Source organism: Labeo rohita, chromosome 20 (assembly GCF_022985175.1).
Source record: "Labeo rohita strain BAU-BD-2019 chromosome 20, IGBB_LRoh.1.0, whole genome shotgun sequence".
NCBI classification, from domain to species: Eukaryota; Metazoa; Chordata; class Actinopteri; order Cypriniformes; family Cyprinidae; genus Labeo; species Labeo rohita.
This window is the reverse complement of record NC_066888.1, coordinates 30,163,204-30,185,568: the sequence shown is the minus strand read 5'-3', so window position 1 is coordinate 30,185,568 and position 22,365 is coordinate 30,163,204. Positions and strand designations below refer to the sequence as shown.

General features: G+C 32.9%; 1 protein-coding gene across 2 annotated transcripts in view; it reads left to right on the top strand.

The window, feature by feature from the left end:
- Positions 1 to 231: 231 nt before the first annotated feature.
- ipo13b (importin 13b) overlaps positions 232 to 22,365 on the top strand; it is a 45,628-nt gene continuing 23,494 nt past the window's right edge. The window contains exons 1-4 of one of the 2 annotated variants that reach the window (XR_007829978.1): positions 232 to 649; positions 8,413 to 8,538; positions 10,029 to 10,639; positions 20,452 to 20,592. Coding sequence is in view for 1 of the 2 variants with exons in the window: in XM_051138640.1 (XP_050994597.1) it covers positions 602 to 649; positions 8,413 to 8,538; positions 10,029 to 10,639; positions 20,452 to 20,592 (926 nt within the window). In the remaining variant the exon portion in view is untranslated. The remainder of the gene's footprint in view (positions 650 to 8,412; positions 8,539 to 10,028; positions 10,640 to 20,451; positions 20,593 to 22,365) is intronic. The other variant, XM_051138640.1, reaches the window with a different exon arrangement.

Below are 22,365 nucleotides of genomic sequence, written 5' to 3'. Positions count from 1 at the left end.
TTTAAAAAAGTAATATCAGAAAACAGCCCTGATCTCTGTGAAACAGACAAGACTCGTTTTATAAAAGGAAAACCAACATACCTGCATACAATTCAGCACACCAAATTTACATGTTTCTCATTCATGCTTTTTTAACACGTACATATATAAAACAAATCAACAATGGAATAACAATGAAACATATTTAAATAATGTTTTCTCTTTTTAATGAAGGCAGATGGTTGGGCAGGCGCAGCGCGTGTCGAATCATCGATTCATCGGTTCAGTCAGACCGACGAGAACCGGAGAGGGAGCACACACGCATACCGGATCACCGGGACCGGACAGAAACCCGCGGACACACATATGTGACATACGGTCATATTTGTCGGTCTTTTGAGATACGAAAGGGGTTTTTATCATGAGTGAAATATGAGATTGAGAGACATGAGCTCGCGCGCACCGGCCTGATCGCGCGCCGGGCCGAATCAAATTTACCTCAGTGAGATTAATCAGCAGTTATTATTACAGTTATATTAATCAGCAGTATTCTTATAAGATATAAGGTGATAGATTGTGTTCAAGAGAGCGAGAGGAGGTGTGTGTTACAGTAAACACAGCGATGGATTCGGACACAGCCGCAGACTTCACCGTGGAAAACGTGGAAAAGGTAAATATATACTTTTTTAGTAATTAACATTATTATATGTTCTCTTAGAAGTGTTGTTTACGTTAGTTGAGTGTAAATTCATGTTATGTGTTAATATATATATATACTATTGTTTTTTAAAATATCTATATTAATATCTATATGTCATTTTTAATATGTACACTACTTTCTTTTTACTGTAATGAATCTGCATTTATTTAAGACAACATCAATCAAGGCAGCACTGCCACTATGGAAAGTAAATTACATATCATTAGTATTTCCCAATATAGTAATGAGAATAAATTTTTTACAAAGAGATTATGGGGTTAAATGTGCTTAATTGTCATGAAAACAGTATCCCAATTCACAAAATGTTAACAGGAAGAATTTAATTTCCCTTAATCTGTATGTCATCTGTTCTTTTCTTTTAAAGTTGTGATAAAATATGGCTGGGATTTGCTTGACAGGTTTTTTGAGATGTAGTTGCTTTTAGCATCATTACAAAATTACATCATCTCTTTATTATGTGTCTATTTTGATTGCTTTTATTGCTGAATTTTATGTCTCTGTCTATTTTTGAGGGTAAATCTGTCTGTATGCGATTTCAATGCAGCTGATCTCTGATGATCGGGTTACAAATGTGAAACTCATGTTCAACATTAGATTGAATTAGAGAAAAGAGAGCGATATTGATCCATCCGTGAGGATGAGGAGTAGAGAGAGGGTGGTGTCCCGTCCGTCTCATCTCTGACTGGTGGAGGGTTTCTCATCTTTATCCTGGACCGCCGCTGACAGTCCCAACAAACGTGTGACATACTCATAATTATTATAGCTTTTGATCATGGTAAAAGCTGTGTCTGTAATGTCTCAAGAAAGTCCTTTTAAAGGAATGCACTAAATTGCTCCTGAGAATAATTTCAAATTGTCCCTCAGTTTGTTTACAGTAATGCATTTACAGTGGAGGTCTATGCATTAAGACGTTCTGGTGTTTTTAGCAGCACTTATGTTAATTCTTCAGTTTAATATGTCAAAGTCAATGTCAGCCTTGTTATTTTGCTACATCACGTTGCAATCGATGAATCAGCTAAACAAGTCTTTTCATGTTTTAAAGAAGTCTTTTATTCTCACTAAGGCTGCATTTATTTAATCAAAAACACAGTAAAAATGTTTAATATTATTAAAATTTAAAATAGCTGTTTTCTGATTTAATATTTTTTAAAAATGTAATTATTTGATCATAACATCAAGTGTTCCAAAATTAAATAAATAAATGCAAAATAGCAATACTTATACTACTACAGAAGTTTGGGTTATGCAAGAATTTTTTAAATTATGTTTTTTGTAAAAAGCCAAAATTTCATTTTATGTCAAGTTCATTTGATCTAAAATACACTAAAAATTCTGATATATTATTGCAATTTAATATACTTGTTTTTTATGTGAATATCTGTTAAAATATAATTTATTCCTGTGATCAAAGCTGAATTTTCAGCATTATTACTCCAGTCTTCAGTGTCAGAAATCATTCTAAAATGCTGATTTGCTACTCAAGAAACACTTCTGATTAGTATCAATGTTGAAAACAGTTGTGCTGCTTTTGTGGAAACCTTGACCATTTGTTTAGATAAAAAAAAAAATACTTTTATTCGTCAAGGACACATTATAATGACATTTATAATGTTACTAAATAATTTGATTGAATATAAATGTTGAGCTTGTGAACTGAAATTTAAGAATCCTGAAAAAAATGTATCATTCAAATAAAAACAGTTTTTAACTTTGATAATAATAACAACCATTATTAATAATTAGGCACTATCAAGATATGTGACCCTGGACCACAAAACCAGTCATAAGGGTCATTTTTTTGAAACTGAGATTTATACATAATCTAAAAGCTAAATAAATAAGCTTTCTATTGAGGTATGGTTTGTTAGGATAGGATAATATTTGGCGGAGATACATACAACTATTGAGAATCTGGAATCTGAGGGTGCAAAAAAATCAAAATATTGAAAAAATTGCCTTTAAAGTTGTCCAAATGAAGTTCTTAGCAATACATATTACTAATAAAAAAATGACTTTTGCTGTATTTACGGTAGGAAATGAACAAAACATCTTAATAAAACATGCTCTTTACTTAATATTCTAATTATTTTTGGCATAAAAGAAAAATTTATCATTTTGACCCATACAATGTATTTTTGGCTGTTGCTACAAATATGTGACCCTGGACCACAAAACCAGTCATAAGGGTCAATTTTTCCACATTGAGATTTACACATCATCTGAAAGCTTAATAAAGCTTAATAAATAAGCTTTCCATTAATGTATGGTTTGCTGTTATAGACCAATATTTGGCCGAGATACAGCTATTTGAAAATCTGGAATCTGAGGGTGCAAAAAAATTTAAATATTGAGAAAATCACCTTTAAAGTTGTCCAAATAAAGTTCTTAACATTGCATATTACTAATCAAAAATTAAGTTTTGATATATTTACAGTAGGAATTTTACTAAATATCTTCATGGAACGTAATCTTTATGTAATATCCTAATGATTTTTGGCATAAAACAAAAATCAATAATTTTGACCCATGCTATGTATTTTTGGCTGTTGCTACAAATAAACCCCAGCGACTTAAGACTGGTTTTGTAGTCCAGGATCCAAATTAGAATGAATTCTGAAGGATCATGTGACACTGAAGACCAGATAAATCATCTTTTCAGCTCCTAAAAAGGTTCTGAAAAAACATGAAAATACATTTCTGCCTCTTTTTGAAAGATGTGCAATAGCTCCTGTATCAGGACGTCACTGTCTCGGCCGTTCTTTCACGCTCGGCAGCAGAAGCACACAGAGGTCGTTGTGTGTGTTTATTGTGTATTGTTCTGGGCAGTGTGATGGTCAGGCGTTGTGGTCAGGCGTATCTGTCTGCAAAGGCGATTAAAAGCCCATGTTCAAATATACTGGTTAGATATCCAGGCTGACAAATATGATGAATGTTCATGTCAGTTATGCACAATTCAGAGCGATTAGTTGTCTGTGGATTATCAGGGCTCAACAATTGTAGAGTGGCTGTAAAATTCATCCCAGGAAACCTAATATTTGCTGGAGCGTTTTATTTTTAAATGCAGCGAGATGCTTGACTTTAGATGTTTTTCATGTGAATGTATGTTTGATTATTCACCGAGGGCATTTGGAGTGCGCGTGTGTGTTGTCATGTTCCACTATTGTGTCTTGATTGGCTCGGCTGTTAGCTTTGCTAATTATATCTCTCGGGTTGTGTGCAGAGATTCGGTTGTCAAGGGCAACCTGATATGTTTTTTCAGCCATTGACTGTTCAAATGAGTCGGCGGCCACGTCTCGCTGTGCTTCTTTAGGCACATACACGCTTTTATCTGATCTATTAGTGCTGAAAGGTCAAAAAGCTTCTCTTATAATGTGATAATTATGCTGCGTTTTGCTGCTGTGCTGTTTCTTGTTGTTACTGAGGAATTAGGTAAGTAATTACTTCCCTCCGACTCAATGGAAATGAATCTCAAAACACAAAAATGATCTGATTTTAAATTCACAGACACATGGCTGATGATGTCAGAACAACCGTTCCTGATCACTCCAGATGGGCTCTTGAACACAGTCCCAAAAATCTTCCAATGTCTGGCTTTGTGCGGTGTTTTGAGTAGTTCACCAGAAACAAGGCGTGTTTACAAAGTATAAGCTGAAAAGTTTTGAATTTTCTAATGTTTGTGAGCTTTGTAGCATCAAACGTTTGGATTGAGACCCTTACTAATGTCCTTGTGCATTAGGGGGGTCATGATAGTCAATTAGTTATCCAACAACTGAACGCTACTGAGGTTAATTAGTTAGTTATGTTTTTTATTTATTTAGTTATTCATTTATTTTAATATAATGTTTGAATCTTTAACATGTATCATTTTTCAAGAAAAAAAAATACATATAATATATGTGTATGTGTGTGTGTGTGTGTGGAGAATTTTTAGATTTAAATATATCTTTATTTTTTGTATTTTTTTTTATTTTAAAGTAGTAGTATTTTAAACTGGTTGCATATTTATTTATTTATTTTCTATTTGCTTGTATTTGCACTGTTTAATTTTAAAATAGTCATTGCATATTTAACACTCAATTTATTTATTTATTTTATATATACGCACACACATAAACAAATTTTTTTTTTATTTCTTACGTATTTTCAATGTATTGGAATGGAACAAATAAGTAATGGAACAAATGTATCTGTTTTCACAAATACTGTTTTCAGCGTTAATAATAATATGAATTGAGATGGTGCTCTACTTTTTTTTTTTTTTTAAATTGTTGTTTTTTTCATATTTTCTATATTCATTGTAATTTTATTTACAAGTATGTTAGTTTTTGTCATTTTTAGTAGTTTTTGTTTTTTATATTACTATATATATTTTTGTATTACTACGTTTTTTTTTTTTTTTAAATTTATTTTTATTTTTGTTTGTTTTAAGTAATTTAGTCCATTTTAAGTGTATTTAAGTGTATTTTAGCATTTTTAGAAAATATTTTCATCAAATAGTCCTAAAACAATTATTAATGTTTTCATAAATACGGTTTTCAACGTTAATAATAATAAGAATTGAGGTCCTACTATAATTTCTTTTATTAATATTGTGAATATTTTTTTTTATGTTTTCCACTTTCATTTTAATGTTAATTTTAATTATAGTTGTGTTTTTTTTTTATATTACTATATCGTTTTGTTTAATTAATTCTTACTTTTGTTTTAGTCTTATATATAAAACTGGTTTAAAACTGAAAGTTAAAATATATATATATATATATATATATATTTTCCACTTTCAGTTTTAAATTTGACTAACAATTACATTTTTAGTAGTTTTTGATTTTTGTATTCCTATGTTTTTTGTAAATTAATTTTTATTTTAGTTTTTAGTTGCAGTTATTTTAGTGTATTTTGGTTTTGTTTTTAAATATATAAATATTTTTTTTCTGTTAAAATGTTTAAGTAATAAATTTTTTTTTTTTTTTTAAATGGTTTTAATTTTGTCATTTTTTTGTAGTTTTTTTTTTTATTCCTATATACTTTTTTAAAGTTTTTATTTATTTATTTTTTTTTAATATATATATATAACATAATACTTGCACCTGTGATTTCATCACTTTATAATTCACAGCACTATAACACTATAGGTCATAACTGATTGTCTGCTTTCTTTTAGGGTTATATACAATTTCTGATTTACCCATCCATATACAGTGCATCATTTCACTAACTGGTCGCTTAGTGCTCGATCTCAAACATCTCCTCCTGTCTCAGTGGGTGGTTCTTATCCAGACTTTGTAGTGATAGTCCAAACACAGACAATGCCTGTAGCGTAGCTCATAGAATCAGATTAAACGAGTGATTAATAGGCGTCTGGGTAAAATGGATCCTACAGAATGAGTGAGTCATCGCACACACATAGGCAAGATTGGATGCTGTAACCATGTCAATGGACCAAAGTCATTCAGCGCTGCTCTTTAAGAATGAGTTTGTGCAGAATAGACGGTTGCCATAGAAACCCTCATTTCAAAAGATGTAGCCATGTGCTTGAACGGACATTTGTACCATATTTATTTTTAACCGTTCTTCCTTTGTACCGATGTATGAGGATTTAAAGCATTTACGGCGGTCTGACCGCACACAGTTGGTTTTGTCCTGTCACCTGGTTTGCTCTGACAGATGGCTGCTTCTCAGGGGGTTTCTGATGTGCTGTGACACACAAATCTAATTCCTCTCTGATCTTCCTTGATTTTTATCTTATATGATTACATTTTGTTGTAGTCTGGTTCATTTAGACAGTTGTTTTGGAGTGTAGTGATAGACGTTTTGGCTGATGACAATATTACAGTATTGTTTTCATGAAATTAATACTTTTATTCAGCAAGGATGCTTTATATTGCTCAAAAGTGACCGTAACCACATGATGTTACAAAAGATATCTATTTCAAATAAATGTTCTTTTGCATTTTCTATTCATCAAACAATCCTAAAAATGTCAGTGTTTTCACAAATACTGTTTTCAATGTTAATAATAATAATAATTGAGATACTCCTATAGTTTGTATTAATATTTGGAATAGTTATATATATATATATATATATATGTATATAAATATGTGTGTGTGTTTTTTTTGTTTTTTTTTTACACTTTTCTTTTTCATTTTAATTACAATTGTATGTTATTGTCATATTTTTTTATAATACTATATAGCGTTTTTTAAAATTAATTTTATTAATAAAAGTACAGTATTTTACTGTATTTTAGAATTTTTATAAATATTTCTTCCAACAATATGGAAAAGAAACGTATCAGTGTTTATCACTGATATCACGTATAACGTATCAGTATTTTCCATGTTCATTTTAATTACAATTTTGTGTTTGTCATTTTTTGTAGCTTGTTTTTATATTACTATAATGTTTTTTTTCAATTAATTTTTATTTTTGTTTTAGTTTTAAATATTTACGTGTGTTTTAGCATTTTAAAAAAATATTTTCATCAAATAGTCCTAAAACAATTATTAATGTTTTCACAAATAGTTTTCAACGTTAATAATAATAAGAATTGCGGTCCTACTATAGTTTCTTTTATTAATATTTTGAATTGTTTTTTAATATATTTTCCACTTTCATTTTAATGTTAATTTTAATTACAATTATGTTTTTTATATATATATATATATATATATGTGTGTGTGTGTGTGTGTGTGTGTGTGTGTGTGTGTGTATATATATATATATATATATATATATATGTGTGTGTGTGTGTGTGTGTGTGTGTGTGTGTATGTGTATATATATATATATATATGTATATATATGTATGTGTGTGTGTATGTTACTATATAGTTTTTTAAAATTAATTATTTTGTTTTAGTTTTAAATATTTTAGTGTACTTAGAATAGAGTTTTTTACAAAATATTTTAATCAAACAATCTTGAAAAAAAAAAAAGTACCACGTTTTCACAAGTACAGTTTCTGAAATTAATAATAATAAGAAGAAGAATTAAGATGCTACTAGTTTTTATTAATATTTTGAATAGTTTAAAAATATTTTTTCCACTTTCATTTTAATTTTAATTTTAATTTTTATTACAATCTTGTGTTTTTTTTCCTATATAGTTGTTTTCTTAATTTATATTTTTGCTTTAGTTTTAGTTATTTTAGTGTATTTTGCTTTTTGTTTTTACTTTTTTTTTTCAGTTAATGTTTATTTTAAGTAACAAAAATTGGCTTTTTAAGGTTTTAAATTTAGTGTTTTAATTTAAGAACTCAGCTTTGACTCACAGGAATAAGTTATATTTGAAAATGTATTAAAATAGAAATCACATTACTGTTTTATTTATTTATCAGTACTTGGATAGATAGATAGATAGATAGATAGATAGATACAGTTAATGTATTTTTATGGTAAAGACTGGACACTGCTTATTTCTTGTTATTGCTGAATGAATTTGTCATTATAAGCTGTGTTATATGTGCTTCCTCTATATTAAACTCTTCACTTGCAGAAATGAAGCCATGGGTTTCATGCATCAGCAGTTTTGAGACCCAGAGCATCACTTTAACTGCACATGCTTCCATATACGTGTCTGCTAAACTGCCCCGCAGGAACCCCGGGGTTAATAAAGCGTTATTAGTTTGTATCCATGTGCTCCATAATGGCCAGAGTGCAATGCATCACTGTCTAAAACTGTCTCTCTCCCTCTGTGTGTGTCTCTTTCAGGCCCTGCATCAGCTCTATTATGATCCCAACATTGAGAATAAGAATCTGGCTCAGAAATGGCTGATGCAGGCTCAAGTGTCTCCTCAGGCCTGGCAGTTCTGTTGGGTTTTACTAAGACCAGAGAAGGTAAGAACATCTTGTTCTCATTCCCTCCTTTTCCAATAGTGCTTGTCCTTTTTACCCAAATTTAAAGGCTTGTGAATGCCGTTTCACTATGAATTTTGGTCTGTGTACACGTATCAGATGCAGTTGCATTGCAGCCGTGATCGTTGCATCAACTAAGCTACACCTACAGGTTTTATTTGATTTTGTTCTGGTTAGCCATTTTTTTTTTTATGGCTACAGAATGGGTGAACTGCACAAAAAGATGTCATCTGAGTCATTTCCTCTAAAAAAAAACAAAACAAGTAAATTATTTTTGTACAAAACATATTTTTTACATTGTGACATCTATCTCCCATGATTCTTAAATGCACTTCAATTTAAACAGCAGCATTAATGTTTTGATAATGAAAATTGATAATTGAAATTTTTTGCTTCACAGTAATGAGAATGGTAGGGCCAGAAATCTAAGAAAACCAGAAAAAAAAAAAAAACACAAAACATGTCTCTGTGTGAATGAATGGTGCTTTTTGGTCTCAAACACGTGACACTCAGTGTCTTCCGTTTCAATATATGAGCACATGTCGAAATATAAGTCTGGTTTAACTTGAAGAAAATTATGACAGAAATATATGACTCTTTCAAAGCTAATAATATTAAGAATAATTGAGATGCTATTATAGTTTTTTTTTTAATTATTATTATTTTTCTACTTTCAATCTACTTTCAAGTTTTTGTCATTTTAATAGTTTTTTTTATATTTTTATATATATTATTATATTATTATAAATATATATTTATATTATTTTTTATATATTTTTATTATTATTAATTTTTAGTTATTTAGCTAGTTTTAGTTATTTTAGTATATTTTCGAATTTTTTTTATATTTTTTATATTTTTACCGTCAAATACTGAAACTTGTGAAAATATAAGTCTGGTTTATGAAATATATTACCCTTTATACTAAAATATACAACCAAGATATTTATCTATTTATTTATTTATTCAATATTTCATTTTTTTTTATACTATTCTGTTCGGCGTCTTATTTGAAAAAAAATAAAAATGCAATGTTTTGTTGTAAATTAAATTGTTTTATTAATTAATTTAATTAGACATTTTTATGATAAAATTGTATTAAATCATAAAATACAGAATCTAGAAAAAATGTTAATGGAAAACAAAGAATTATAGAAAGTTTAATTGTGTTTAAGTTGTGTTTACATTCATTCTCAAGGTCTAACAAAAACGTTTCCTTCCCCATTAATGGTATATGTATTTTGTGCTAACGATATTGCATAATATGGAAAAAAAATATATTGTGTTAATATTTTTGTCCATTTTGCTGTAGTTGTGACACACCATTTGAGAAGCACTGATCACAAACTCTGTACCGTCTAATGATGCAAGAATGCTTTGTGCACTGTGTACGTCTCATCTGATTTCTTCTCCAAGGAATCTATGAAAGAGAAACACAATCAAAGACTGCATCTCTTCCTTCATCTCCACAGGTTCCAGAGATCCAATACTTCGGCGCCAGCGCCCTCCACACCAAGATCTCCCGCTACTGGGGCGACATCCCCGCCGAGCAGTACGACACGCTCAAAACCCAGCTGTTTTCTCAGATCGCTCGCTTCGCCTCCGGCTCTAAGATCGTCTTGACCCGCCTGTGCGTGGCGCTTGCGTCCCTCGCCCTCAACATGATGCCCGAGGCGTGGCCGGGGGCCGTTTCAGAGATGGTGCGCATGTTTCAGGAGGAAGGAGGTGAGGTGGACGGGCGTGCCCGCTGTTTGGCCCTGTTGGAGCTCCTCACGGTTCTCCCGGAGGAGTTTCAGACCAGCCGGCTGCCGCAGTATCGTAAGGGACAGGTGAGGGGTGCATTGGGCCGCGAGTGGACGGCCGTTTACCCGCTCCTGCAGCAGCTGTTGCGGCAGCCGGACTCTCCGCCGCTGGTGAAGGCCCGTGTGCTCAAGTGTCTTTCGAGCTGGGTTCTGCTGGACGTTCCTCTGAACGAGAGCGAAGGATTGGTCGAGGCCAGTTTCACGGCGCTGGCGGATCCGGAGCTGTTCGATACGGCTGTGGAGGCCATCGTCAACACCATCTCACAGCCCGACTCACAGAGGTCAGCTTTTAACACTGCAGTACACATGCAATGGGGCAGAAAAGCAATGAAGTCAAAACTGGGAAGAGAAACTGGGCTGTATGAAACTATACAAAACCAGCTGAGGTTAAATCATGTGCAACAAACCAGGCAGGGTCCAATTACCCAGCATAGATTTTTCCACTGTTCAAGAAACTAGTATTTGCATAATTTTCTTAACATGGCCGAATCGCACACAGTCTGTCAAGTAAATGTCCTGGGCATCATATCTAACCCCAAAATCAAAAGAAATAAAAATAGTATTATTTTCCTTGAGGAAAATGGAAAAAATAATAATTATTATTATTATAACTTTGCATTTGCATTCAGGAGCAAGATGACATGACAGTTGAGTACCAGTTGAGAATTTGAGACAGTTGAGAATTTTATACACTATTTTAAAAAAAGATAGCAAGATTGACATGGTATGATTTTTGTGATGCTTTAAACTTCATGTTTTAGCAGTTAATTAATTCGATTTTTTTTTTCATTTTAATTTGCATAATGCATTAATTTATATATTTAAACTACCAAATGACATATATATTTAAACTATTGAAATATTATTATATATTTAAATTACTAAAATTTAAAAAACAAAAAAAGACATTACAAAATTATAAGTAAAATTAAATTAAGAGTGTGAAATTATTTAAAAAATAATTCGAAATATTAACAAAAACTATAGTAGCATCTCAATTCTTTCTATTATTATTATTAGCTTTAAAAGTGTAGTATATTTTTGTCATAATTTCTTTAAGTTAAACCAGACTTTTATTTTGACAGTTTCAGTATTTGACAGTAAAATGTTTTAAAAAATCTACTAAAAGAACTAAAACAAATCACAAAAATGTACAAAGAAATTACAAAATTTTAATTCAAATTGAATTGAAAGTGGAAAATATTTAAAAAATGATTTGAAATAATAGTGTCAGACTATTGTTCATAATAGTGATTTAAATCATAATAGCAATATCAATAATTTCACTAGCCTTTTTCTTTTAACCAACTAACAATCTATTTTTCAAGACCAGTGATTTTAGTATTATTTATATACTGTTTTTTAAATATTTCTAAGGTTAATATATATTAATATTTTCAGTTTTTATTTTAATTTTAATTTATTCTTTAGTAATGTGCTTTTTTTTTTTTTTTGTTGCTTTTTTGTACTGTATATTACTATTATGTTTAATTTATTTTTATTTCAGCTTTAGGTTTAGTTCCATTTTAGTTATTATTTATTTCCAGCTCTAATATTTTTCCTGTTTTCCATCTAATACATATATTTTGTTTCAATTCAGCTTTAGTTCAATTAACTTTTTTTTTTTTTTTTTTTAACAGTTAACAGTAATAACCCATGTTTTTACTTGCATTTGGCATAAGTTTTAATTTTGGTCCCTGATCCCAATATAGCAGCTATTGTGTGTGTATATATAGATATATACTTCAATACACCTGCCAGAACAATAGAAGTTGCATAGAATCTTTAGTTATATCAGTGAATGCAGAAAAGTGAACAGCGTGTGATGGAAAGAAAGAGAAATGGTCTGATGGAGAACAAACACAGGTGAGATGAAAGTGACTGATGGAGAGAGAGAGAGAGAGAGAGAGAGAGAGAGAGATGAGCGGAAGAGAGACAGAAACAAAGGCAAATTGAAACACAGTCACATCAGAGGGGGGGGGTGGCGGCAGGTTTATTTCAAGGATGGCTGGCGTTTCCATGGAGACAGAGCGAGGGAGCGATGTCTTACGCTCTGGTTGGTACAGACACGGCAGGATCCCACCCCACCCCCCCTCACTGAAAGCCAGAGCCAGCGGATGCTGAGGAACCTTTAGAGGTGAACGCATCCTTGATTGTGGAAAGCTGGTGGTGTGGGGTTAAATCGCTTCTGCCCTTCTGCCCAGTTCAATAGGTTCTACAGGTGTCTCGCACAAAGTTACGGCTGAATTCACTTTGTAGTGCATGAGGGAGCTGATTAGGATGGGTGACCTTTAGATGGAGAATTAGATTTTTCATGAGAGGTTTGTGCAGAAAGGCTGACTGGAAGCAATTTTTTGCACTGGATGCGCTGACTAGTGGTCCATGGATATATATTTTTTTAATGGCCAATGAAAAATTGCAGGGTGGCAGTTATTTTATACCTTACTTAATGATTGAGTTATCTTAGCAATGAGTTAAAATAGCTGAAAACACCAAATAAGCCCTCTAACTGCCTAAGTGAGCATATTTTTAACTTGCTTGAGATCAGGATTTCTCAAATTAGCGTTTGTGTATTGATGAAAAGCTATTAATTAAATAATAGAATTTTAAATGAATAAAAAAAAGTACTAAAAAAGGTAAAATAGTTTGTTTTTTGACCTGAATGGCCGTTAATCAACATCAGAGAACTGTGAATGTGCAATTGTATTTAAATGATTGAAATATTAGTTTAAAATCTCAGGTGTGCATCAAGGAAATATTTTAGATCAAAGACATTTAGCTTACAGAATAAGTTTGGAAATTACTGTTTTAAACCTGGCGTATCAAATTTACGTTATGGGCTATACTGGATTCATTCATTCATGCGTGCATTCATTTTAAACGTTTTGGTCTAATTAATCTTTTCTGGAGCTCATGAAGTCTGCAATATCCTTTTTGCTGAATGAATAACTAAAACAAAAACAGAATTATTAGTAAGAATTATTTTATTCACCAGTAGCCATTAGATTATATATTATATAGAAATTGGTGATAATGAAATATACAGTATTGAAAAAAAATACATGGCTGAATAACATTAAAGGGGTCATCAGATGCAAAGTTCACTTTTACATGTAGTTTGAACATTAATATGTGTTGGCAGTGTATGTGCACATCTACCCTAATGATAAAAATCCATGCAGTCTTTTTTAATTAATCTGTAAAAATAATATCCCCCTTTTCAAATCAAGCCATTCTCGGCCACTCCTACGATAGTTGATTGACATGAGCGTCTTACCTCAGACCTGCCTTAAATAAACTGTAACAGTCCGACCTCCATTGTTTCGATGCCGGAGCAGGGATGTAAGTTAGACAAGAATATCTCAGATTAAGCGATTGAGGTCTTGTGTTGCTGGATGTAATGAACATAGTGATCGTCATTTACTCCAGACATCTGAGCCGCTGAAGATCCAGTGGATTACATTTGTTTGTGAAGGGAATGCGAGCCGATCTACATAAATGCATCTATGTTTGCGCGAATCATTCGTGATCCAGCTTCAAGTAAACCGGTTCGTCACTCCACAAAGAGAAGAGAGGGGCGGGGCGAGCAAGGCTCATAAACATTTAAAGCAGCCTCGACCAGAACAGGATGATTTTTGCAGAGCTGATTTTGGCAAGGTAAAAAGGGTGTTGTTTTACACTACCATTGAGAATTTTTAACCAAAGTATATTATAGATTTTTTATTAAGCCCCTAAAGAATCATATCAACTTGTGGAAAATGGGCATCTGATGACTCCTTTCATCTGAAGTCATCTGAAACCGAACATTAACAGAGTTATGAATATTAAGACATTTTTTTGCTCGTTTTAATTACAGACATAATTAAACTGTGAATTAATTCCTTCTCAGTCAAAGGCTGACAGCATTGAATAATTAATTACTATTATTAATGTATAATTTTATTACTCAATCATTCAGTTATCTCACTTAAATCAGGTTTTACAATATAATAATTGGATGTTATGCTTTGAAACACACAGCGTAACAGGAAGACAGGGCGGGACATATCAAGCCCCCTTCTTTAAATAGTCAATAGCGTTTTGTTTATATCACAGCTTGGACCAGAGCCGTTGAGCTCGGTAAAGCTACATTTGACAGCGTATGACAGCCATAATCTCATCTATATTGCTGTAAAATATAGCATCCAGCGTCGAATTCAAATGAGTCTGATATGTTTTGTGGTCTTCGCATGACACAACGTCAAACCACACTTTATTCGCCCAAATGAAAAGCATATTTACACTGAATTTTTCCCTATCCCATATATAGTGCTCTATGTGCCATTCACCAGACAGAAAGTACACATTCTGTCAACAAGTGACCGATTTCAGCCACAGTTTCAGCGTCTAGTTATACTGTAGGGGGCGGGGCACTTCGGATTCTAGAGAGCATTTGATTGGACAGAAAGTTTGATGAGCTGAAGTGCAGGGTGATGTCATCGAAATCATTAATCCAAATTGGCGAGTTAGAGACCGTAAGTTTTAAATGCGTTTATCTTGTAAATGCAAATTTTGTCATTGTTTTGAGACACTCTAGTTTATAGAAAATCTTAAGGATAACATATTCATGCTAAAAGCCAAAAAAGCATTTTTTTTCACTTTAAAGGAGCCAGATTAGACTCCTCCATGGGTTGTATTCAGCCCTCGGGATGTGTGTTTGACACCCCTGTTGTTGACAGACAGTCGATTTGATGAGTAAACGCATAGACAGCTAGTGTGCGCTGTCATATTTTCATCTGCTGTTGAATGTGATGTCTGTAGTTCGCTTTCAAACACCCAAATCTCAGCGTGAGCTGCATTGAATTCAGTGCGGCTGCTGTGTCACCTGCGCTTAAAGGTGATATCAATGATTCTCCATTGATTTTTTTGTTATTCATTTCACCTTTGTCCTGTTCTCCACCGTGCCCGTGCCTCGTCCTCTCTCTCGCTATCCTCTGTCTCCGTCACCTCATCGCCTCCTCTCACTGTTTAAACACATTACAATCAAGCCTCTCGGGAGGATGCCATTGGACCAAATGCATCCTGTTGCCAGGCAACTCATTTCATCTGTCTCCTGGTGTTTGAGGGTAATTACACAGAGAGGGAGAGGGAGCGTCTGTGTCTGTAGAAACACAGCGAGATGGGAGGACTCACATAAGAGCGTTTAAGGTGAGAATAAATCGGCGCCCTGATGAATCCAGCTCAAATTCGGCGGTCTGAGAGACATGACGGCACACACAGAGATGAGAAACCCAGCCTGAATGTTGAATTTATGATGTATGATGTAATCCGAGGTCATTATTTTAAAAATATTGTGAAGCCGTATAAGGAAATTTAAATCGTTATTCAACTTAACGCATGCACAAGAGCAGTAGTGATGTCTAATTTGATAATGCATTTTTCATGAGACTGATCACTGATCAGCCATGCGTTTACCATCATGACACAAACAGGTGTGCAGTGACTAGCACTGACATGCTGCATGAATCTTCCTGATGTTGTTAAAAAAGCCTTCCTTGACCTTGACTGCAGTGTCATTGACATGATTATTTATTTATTTAGGACCTATTCTAGTAAAAGCATCTTCAAACCCGAACTCATAAATAAATGCCAGAGCCTCAGCCTCACCGGCCATTAGATCAATTAAACCAGGAAGGACAAGGTCACACGGCAATGAACGCAGCACATTAAATATTTATATTTTTTATTCCTTGGTGTGTGTGTATATAAATGTGCATATAAATGCACACAAGTAGCATTAATTTGATGCTGACAAAAATGCACTAAAACTAAAATATTAATATTGTTGAATATTATCATAAAACAACTTTCTATTTAAATTGTTTAAAAATAATTGAATAATTCAGCATCATTATTCCAGAAAATAATTCTAATATGCTGATTTCTTTTTTTTATAACATTTAATATTATTCTTAGTATGGAAAACAATTGTTTTGTGGAAAACTGTGATGCATTGTTTTAGATTCTTTGATGAATAGAAGGTTTAAAAGAAAAATATTTATGAAATTGTATTTTTTTGATAATTTATAAATTACTTTTTTTATAAGCTTAATGCATCCTTGCTTAATAGACGTATCAATTGCTTTAAAAAAAATCCCACATTTTTTAATGGTATTTTGGATTTTTTACATTAACCTGTCACTCCTATTTTTGAACACAGACATAAAAATGTACTATCCAGACTTAATTTTGTACAATTTATGAATGAAAACATTTCTTATGATGTCTAAAGCGTGATAGGGAAAAAGGCAATGAAGAAAGTCTTTTTTGACAAAGGTCAGAACTCATGTTATGATGTAGATTTTTTTTTTTTTTTTTTAAGTGGAACTCTTGACATATATTAATCTATTAATTTATAACAAAAAAATATGGTAAAATATCTATTTAGGAGTCTTAGACCTTTCCAACGATGTATAGTTTGTCGTGATTAGATTAGGATTTTTTTGTAATATGGTGAAGTAAACTTAGGCGTCCCACAGGGGGGACGGTAAAGGGTTAATTACACCAAAAATTTAGTATTGTACTACTGTTTTCCTGACTATCTATTTTAGAATGAGTTTACCTTGATTCAAAGTTTCCATTGACTAAAAATTTGTCTAGCACTGAAAACAGAAAAGCTGCATGGCATGAAAGGACAAAATGATATTTAATATTTAATGCATTAATGGACAGTAGGATTTGGCTTGACCCATAATTGATTCCAGTAGAGTTTGACATTAGCATGTTTACACAATAAATAACATAATCAATACTTTGAGCATTAAACGAAACATTGCATCATCCATCTTAGATGATGTTTTCATTACAGTGCATTCTGTAATTGCATCACCCGTGAAGGATGCATGCAATACTGCATTACAATTTGGACAGGAACTAGGATCTAGTGTCTCTAAAGGAAGCATAAGGTTGCTGTGTGGCTTTTGGAACAGCCTTCACATCGCTTGCCCGCGATGCTTTCAGATTCTGCCAACTCACTGGTTTTTGGAACAGATCTTGTGTTTACATACAGTACATCAATATCTTATTTAAAAAAAGAGCAATAAAAATCATGTTTTCCATGGTATGACCCCTTTAAAACAAACATGAGATTCTTCTGTGTGGCTTAGTGTGCTCTTGGCAGCAGCTCTCTCCCTTGGGACTGCAAAAACAGGTTTAAATGATGGAAACAAGACCTAACGAACTGTGAAACATATCCCTGGTATGTTGTACAGATTCCTTTATAATTTATCAGCATCATATTACATCACAATCTCTGTAATATCGTCTCGTTAGCACTGTCTGAAAGCGAATGACCATTTGATCTTGTTTTAGATAGATAGATAGATAGATAGATAGATAGAAAGCCTAACTGATCAGCATTTAAGTGTGATTTTGTAGATTTCCCTCTGTCGTCTGCTGTAATGAAGCACTCTTTAATGCCACAGAGCCGTGATCTCTGATGTGTCTGTCGCTCGCTGAGCCTCAGACAAGCCCGTGATGAGCTCGTAATGAGCCGCCGTTCATACTTTTTCTTTGTCCGTGCCTCGTTAACATTTCCACTCGCGTGTCCTTCCTGCTGTTGACACCAAAACGAGGATGAGACGACAGCGAGCGACAGTGAGGGAGAGAGAGAGCGTGAGGACAGATTGTTCCAGAAGCACTGAGATGGCAGCAGGGGTGAGGAACATGACAGAAGTTGATGTGGGAATGAGGTAACAGCTGTAGGCAAATGAAGGAAAGCGTGATGATTTGAAGAGAAGAGAAACTGTACATTGTGCAGATTAGAGCTAATGTTGTTTGGTGTGTTTTGTCAGAGAGCATTATGGGAATGTGTTTAGAAGTAAATTAGACTGGCAAGTTGTTCTGAATATGCAGCAAGCCCACTTGATGTGAAATCACTGCATTTTGTTTAGTAAATGTTGTAACCTTTCGTGTGTTATCATGTGCAGCGTTTAGGATTAAAGGAAAAATGAGAATTTGCTGAAAATGTACTCACCCTCAGGCTAACAGGATGTAAATGAGTTTGTTTCTTCATAAGAACAGATTTGGAGAAATTTTGCATTGCATCATTTGCCCACCAATTGATCCTCTGCATTGAATGGGTGCCGACAGAATGAGTCCAAACAGCTGATAAAAACATCACAATAATCCACACCACTCTAGTGCATCAATTAATGTCTTGAAACAAAAATATGCGTGTTTGTGAGAACTTTTACCATTGACCATTTACCAGGGTTTGTACAAGGTGCCTAAAGTACTTGAATTTAACTTTTTGAAAATTAAGGCCTGGAAAACCCTTGAAAATGGCAATATTGCTAAGGAGGTACTTAAAAGGTTACTGAATTATTAAAAGGCAGTGTATGTGAAATAAGTGTTTAGTTTCAACAATAAGCACATATCTTTTCACGCAGTATTCACTTTTATAAAACACAACTTTTTGCTTATTTCAGTTAATGTCAGAAAACAATCGAGCTAAGCAAGTAGTAGTACAGTCAGTCGTGTAAACATGGCAGAAGACACGAAAAGAGGAACAGATGAACCGAATCAATTGAGTCATTTACTCTTGAACCGCTCCGATTGATTCAAACTCGTGACTTCGATCATTCAGTTCAAGCGATTCACTAGCAAAAAAAACACATCAAATTAAAAGAGCCATTCATTTTCGAATTTCAACACTGCTTGTAAAGACTTTAAAAAAGACTTTAAAAGACTTTAAAATAGTGATGGGTGAAACAAAGCTTTTCGAAACTCCAAATCTGTTAAACCATTGCGTCGCAAAATGATTCACTGTTTCGAAGCGCTCCAAACGGAGAGCCTATTACGATTCATTTGTTTCAGATCGGGACTTCAAATCGTGTATCGCGAATCATTTGATTTAGATCGGAACGGGTTCGTGAATCATTTTGCGCTTTAAATGATTCAAATTGAATGATTCAAATCAAATGATTCGCAGTACCCAACGTCAAATCATTCACGATCCGCGCTCCGAGTCCTGAATGATGGTTTGCGAATCATTATTCAGATCGCAAATCATTTGATTCAGATCGGGACTTAGGTGCAGGTTCATGAATCATTTTATTTCATATCACGATTTCAGAGTGATTTCGTGAATCTTTTCTGATTTTTTTTTCTGAAACGGTAGAAAACATCAAACCATTAAGGCAGTACAGTTATAAAAACAAAACAAAGAAAAAAAGAAAGAAATTATACATGCATACAAATCCCTTAAGAAAATTAACTGTGGTTTTACTATAGTAAAAGTGTAGTATACTTTGTAGTAGTTTAGTAGTAATTCTTCGCATTTGCGTGCTTCTCTTAATTTTTGCCATTTGTCTTTTTTTAGAATTTGAAATAGAAGACATAAGTGAGATCTCTGACTGAAGTCCTTAAATTTTTTTTTTTTTAAAAAGTAGTGCTTAAGTCCTTGAAAGTCCTGGAATTTAATTTGACAGTATCTGTACTAACCCTAATTTACACATTTAATACATGTTCCTGATTCTATTGTGAACTATTTATTATTGCACCTCATTTTATACAGAAAAAAATGATCAAAAAGCATTAAAAAACATAATCCACCTCTTAAATGGCTTTTCTTTTCAGCTAACATCACCTATGCTGTCATCTTTTGTTCACCATATTTTTTCTTGTTGAATATCGCATTTACATTTATGCATTTGGCCAACACTTTTATCCAAAGCAGACTGCGGTGCATTCAGTATATACAGTCAAACCAAAAATTATTCAGACACCAGATATAATTATTGATATTTTTTTACTAGTGGGTGCAGGACACTATAGTTAATTTGTAAGTGAGGATAGCAAAAGAAAGTGAACTGTGACATATACCCAAAAATTCTTCATACAGTGAAATTAATAAAAATTTGGGACCAAAAATTATTCAGACAATTTAACCTGAGCATGTTTGCTTAAGTGTTTTATCTTTAAATGCTAATGTGACCGTTTCAAACCACAGACTGAACAAAATCATGCATTGCATGATAATTAGTCAACAAAGTATTAATAGTTAAATGTGATAGATAAATGTGTTGCTAATGCTTATGTCCATGTGTTTCAGGTACGTAAACACTCTCCTGAAGTTGGTCCCACAGGTCCTACAGTTACAGGAACAGTTACGAGACGCTGTACAGAATGGAGACATGGAGACGTCACATGGCATCTGTCGAATCGCTGTCTCTCTGGGAGAGAATCACTCAAGGTGCAAACATAAGTTTATACTGAACGCTTGCTTTTCAGTGGACTCTATGTGAGATGTGTGCATGTATGAGCGTCGAGGGATGTTGTTGTAGTAATTATGGTGAGATCTTCACTTTAAAAGCTTCAGGTCTCTGTGGATGTTCTCTTGTTGAGTGAGCAGATGATATTCGGCTCAGGGTTATATCTTAGAAGCCAGCTCAGACTTGATTTTGGTCAGGCGTGTTACACCTACAGGCAGTTTCTGCTGAAATCTCACTCCATTTGTCGGTGCTCTGTCACACTCAAACTAAAGATAGAAGTGGGTGCCAGACTAAATGACAGCAACTGATTTTTCTCTCATATTCCCTGTCATGTGACATTGACAGTAATTCATTACATTTGACGTCAACAACAAACAACAACTAAAGATATAGGAAAGTTTTTCTTGTCTGTTTTAAACGTTGATTAACTTGTGTATTTTTCAATCCGCACTATGCACAATTATATATTTTTATATCAATACACATTTCAAGCATTTGGATTGGTACAATCCAAAAAAAACTTCTGCCTAAAAATACTGTAATATTATAAAATATTATTACAATTTAAAAATACTCTTTTCTATTTGAATATATTTTAAAGTGTAATTTATTCCTGTGATGCAAAGCTGAATTTTCAGCATCATTACTCCAGTCTTCACTGTCACATGATCCTTTAGAAATCATTCTAGCATGCTGATTTGCTGCTCAATATTATCAGTGTTGAAAACAAATGTACTGCTTCACATTTTTGTGGGAACATAATACTTTTTTTGAGGATGCTTTGGTAAATAAAAAAAAAAAAATAAAATAAAATAGAAATATTTAGCATTTATTAATTTCTTTACTGCCATTTAATGCATCCTAGGTGAATAAAATATTCATTTTTTTTTTTAAGAAAAAAAACCCATAGATCTAAAATATACAGTTGAACTATGCTCGCTGATGCTTCAGAAGGAAACACAATGCATTAAGAGCCAAGCGTGTAAACTTTTGAACAGAATAAAGATGTGCACATTTTTGTTATTTTGCCTAAATATCATATTTTTTCATTTAGTACTGCCCTTCAGAAGCTACAGAAGATACTTACATGTTTTCAGAAGACATAATAAGTTAAATTTACCCTGATCTTCAAATTCCAAAAGTTTTCCCCCCCACGATTTCAGAGTGATTTCGTGAATCTTTTCTGATTTTTTTTTTTTCTGAAACGGTAGAAAACATCAAACCATTAAGGCAGTACAGTTATTAAAACAAAACAAAGAAAAAAGAAAGAAATTATACATGCATACAAATCCCTTAAGAAAATTAACTGTGGTTTTACTATAGTAAAAGTGTAGTATACTTTGTAGTAGTTTAGTAGTAATTCTTCGCATTTGCGTGCTTCTCTTTATTTTTGCCATTTGTCTTTTTTTAGAATTTATTAATTTCTTTACTGCCATTTAATGCATCCTAGGTGAATAAAATATTCATTTTTTTTTAAGAAAAAAAACCCATAGATCTAAAATATACAGTTGAACTATGCTCGCTGATGCTTCAGAAGGAAACACAATGCATTAAGAGCCAAGCGTGTAAACTTTTGAACAGAATAAAGATGTGCACATTTTTGTTATTTTGCCTAAATATCATATTTTTTCATTTAGTACTGCCCTTCAGAAGCTACAGAAGATACTTACATGTTTTCAGAAGACATAATAAGTTAAATTTACCCTGATCTTCAAATTCCAAAAGTTTTCACCCCCGCTTCTTAATGCATTATT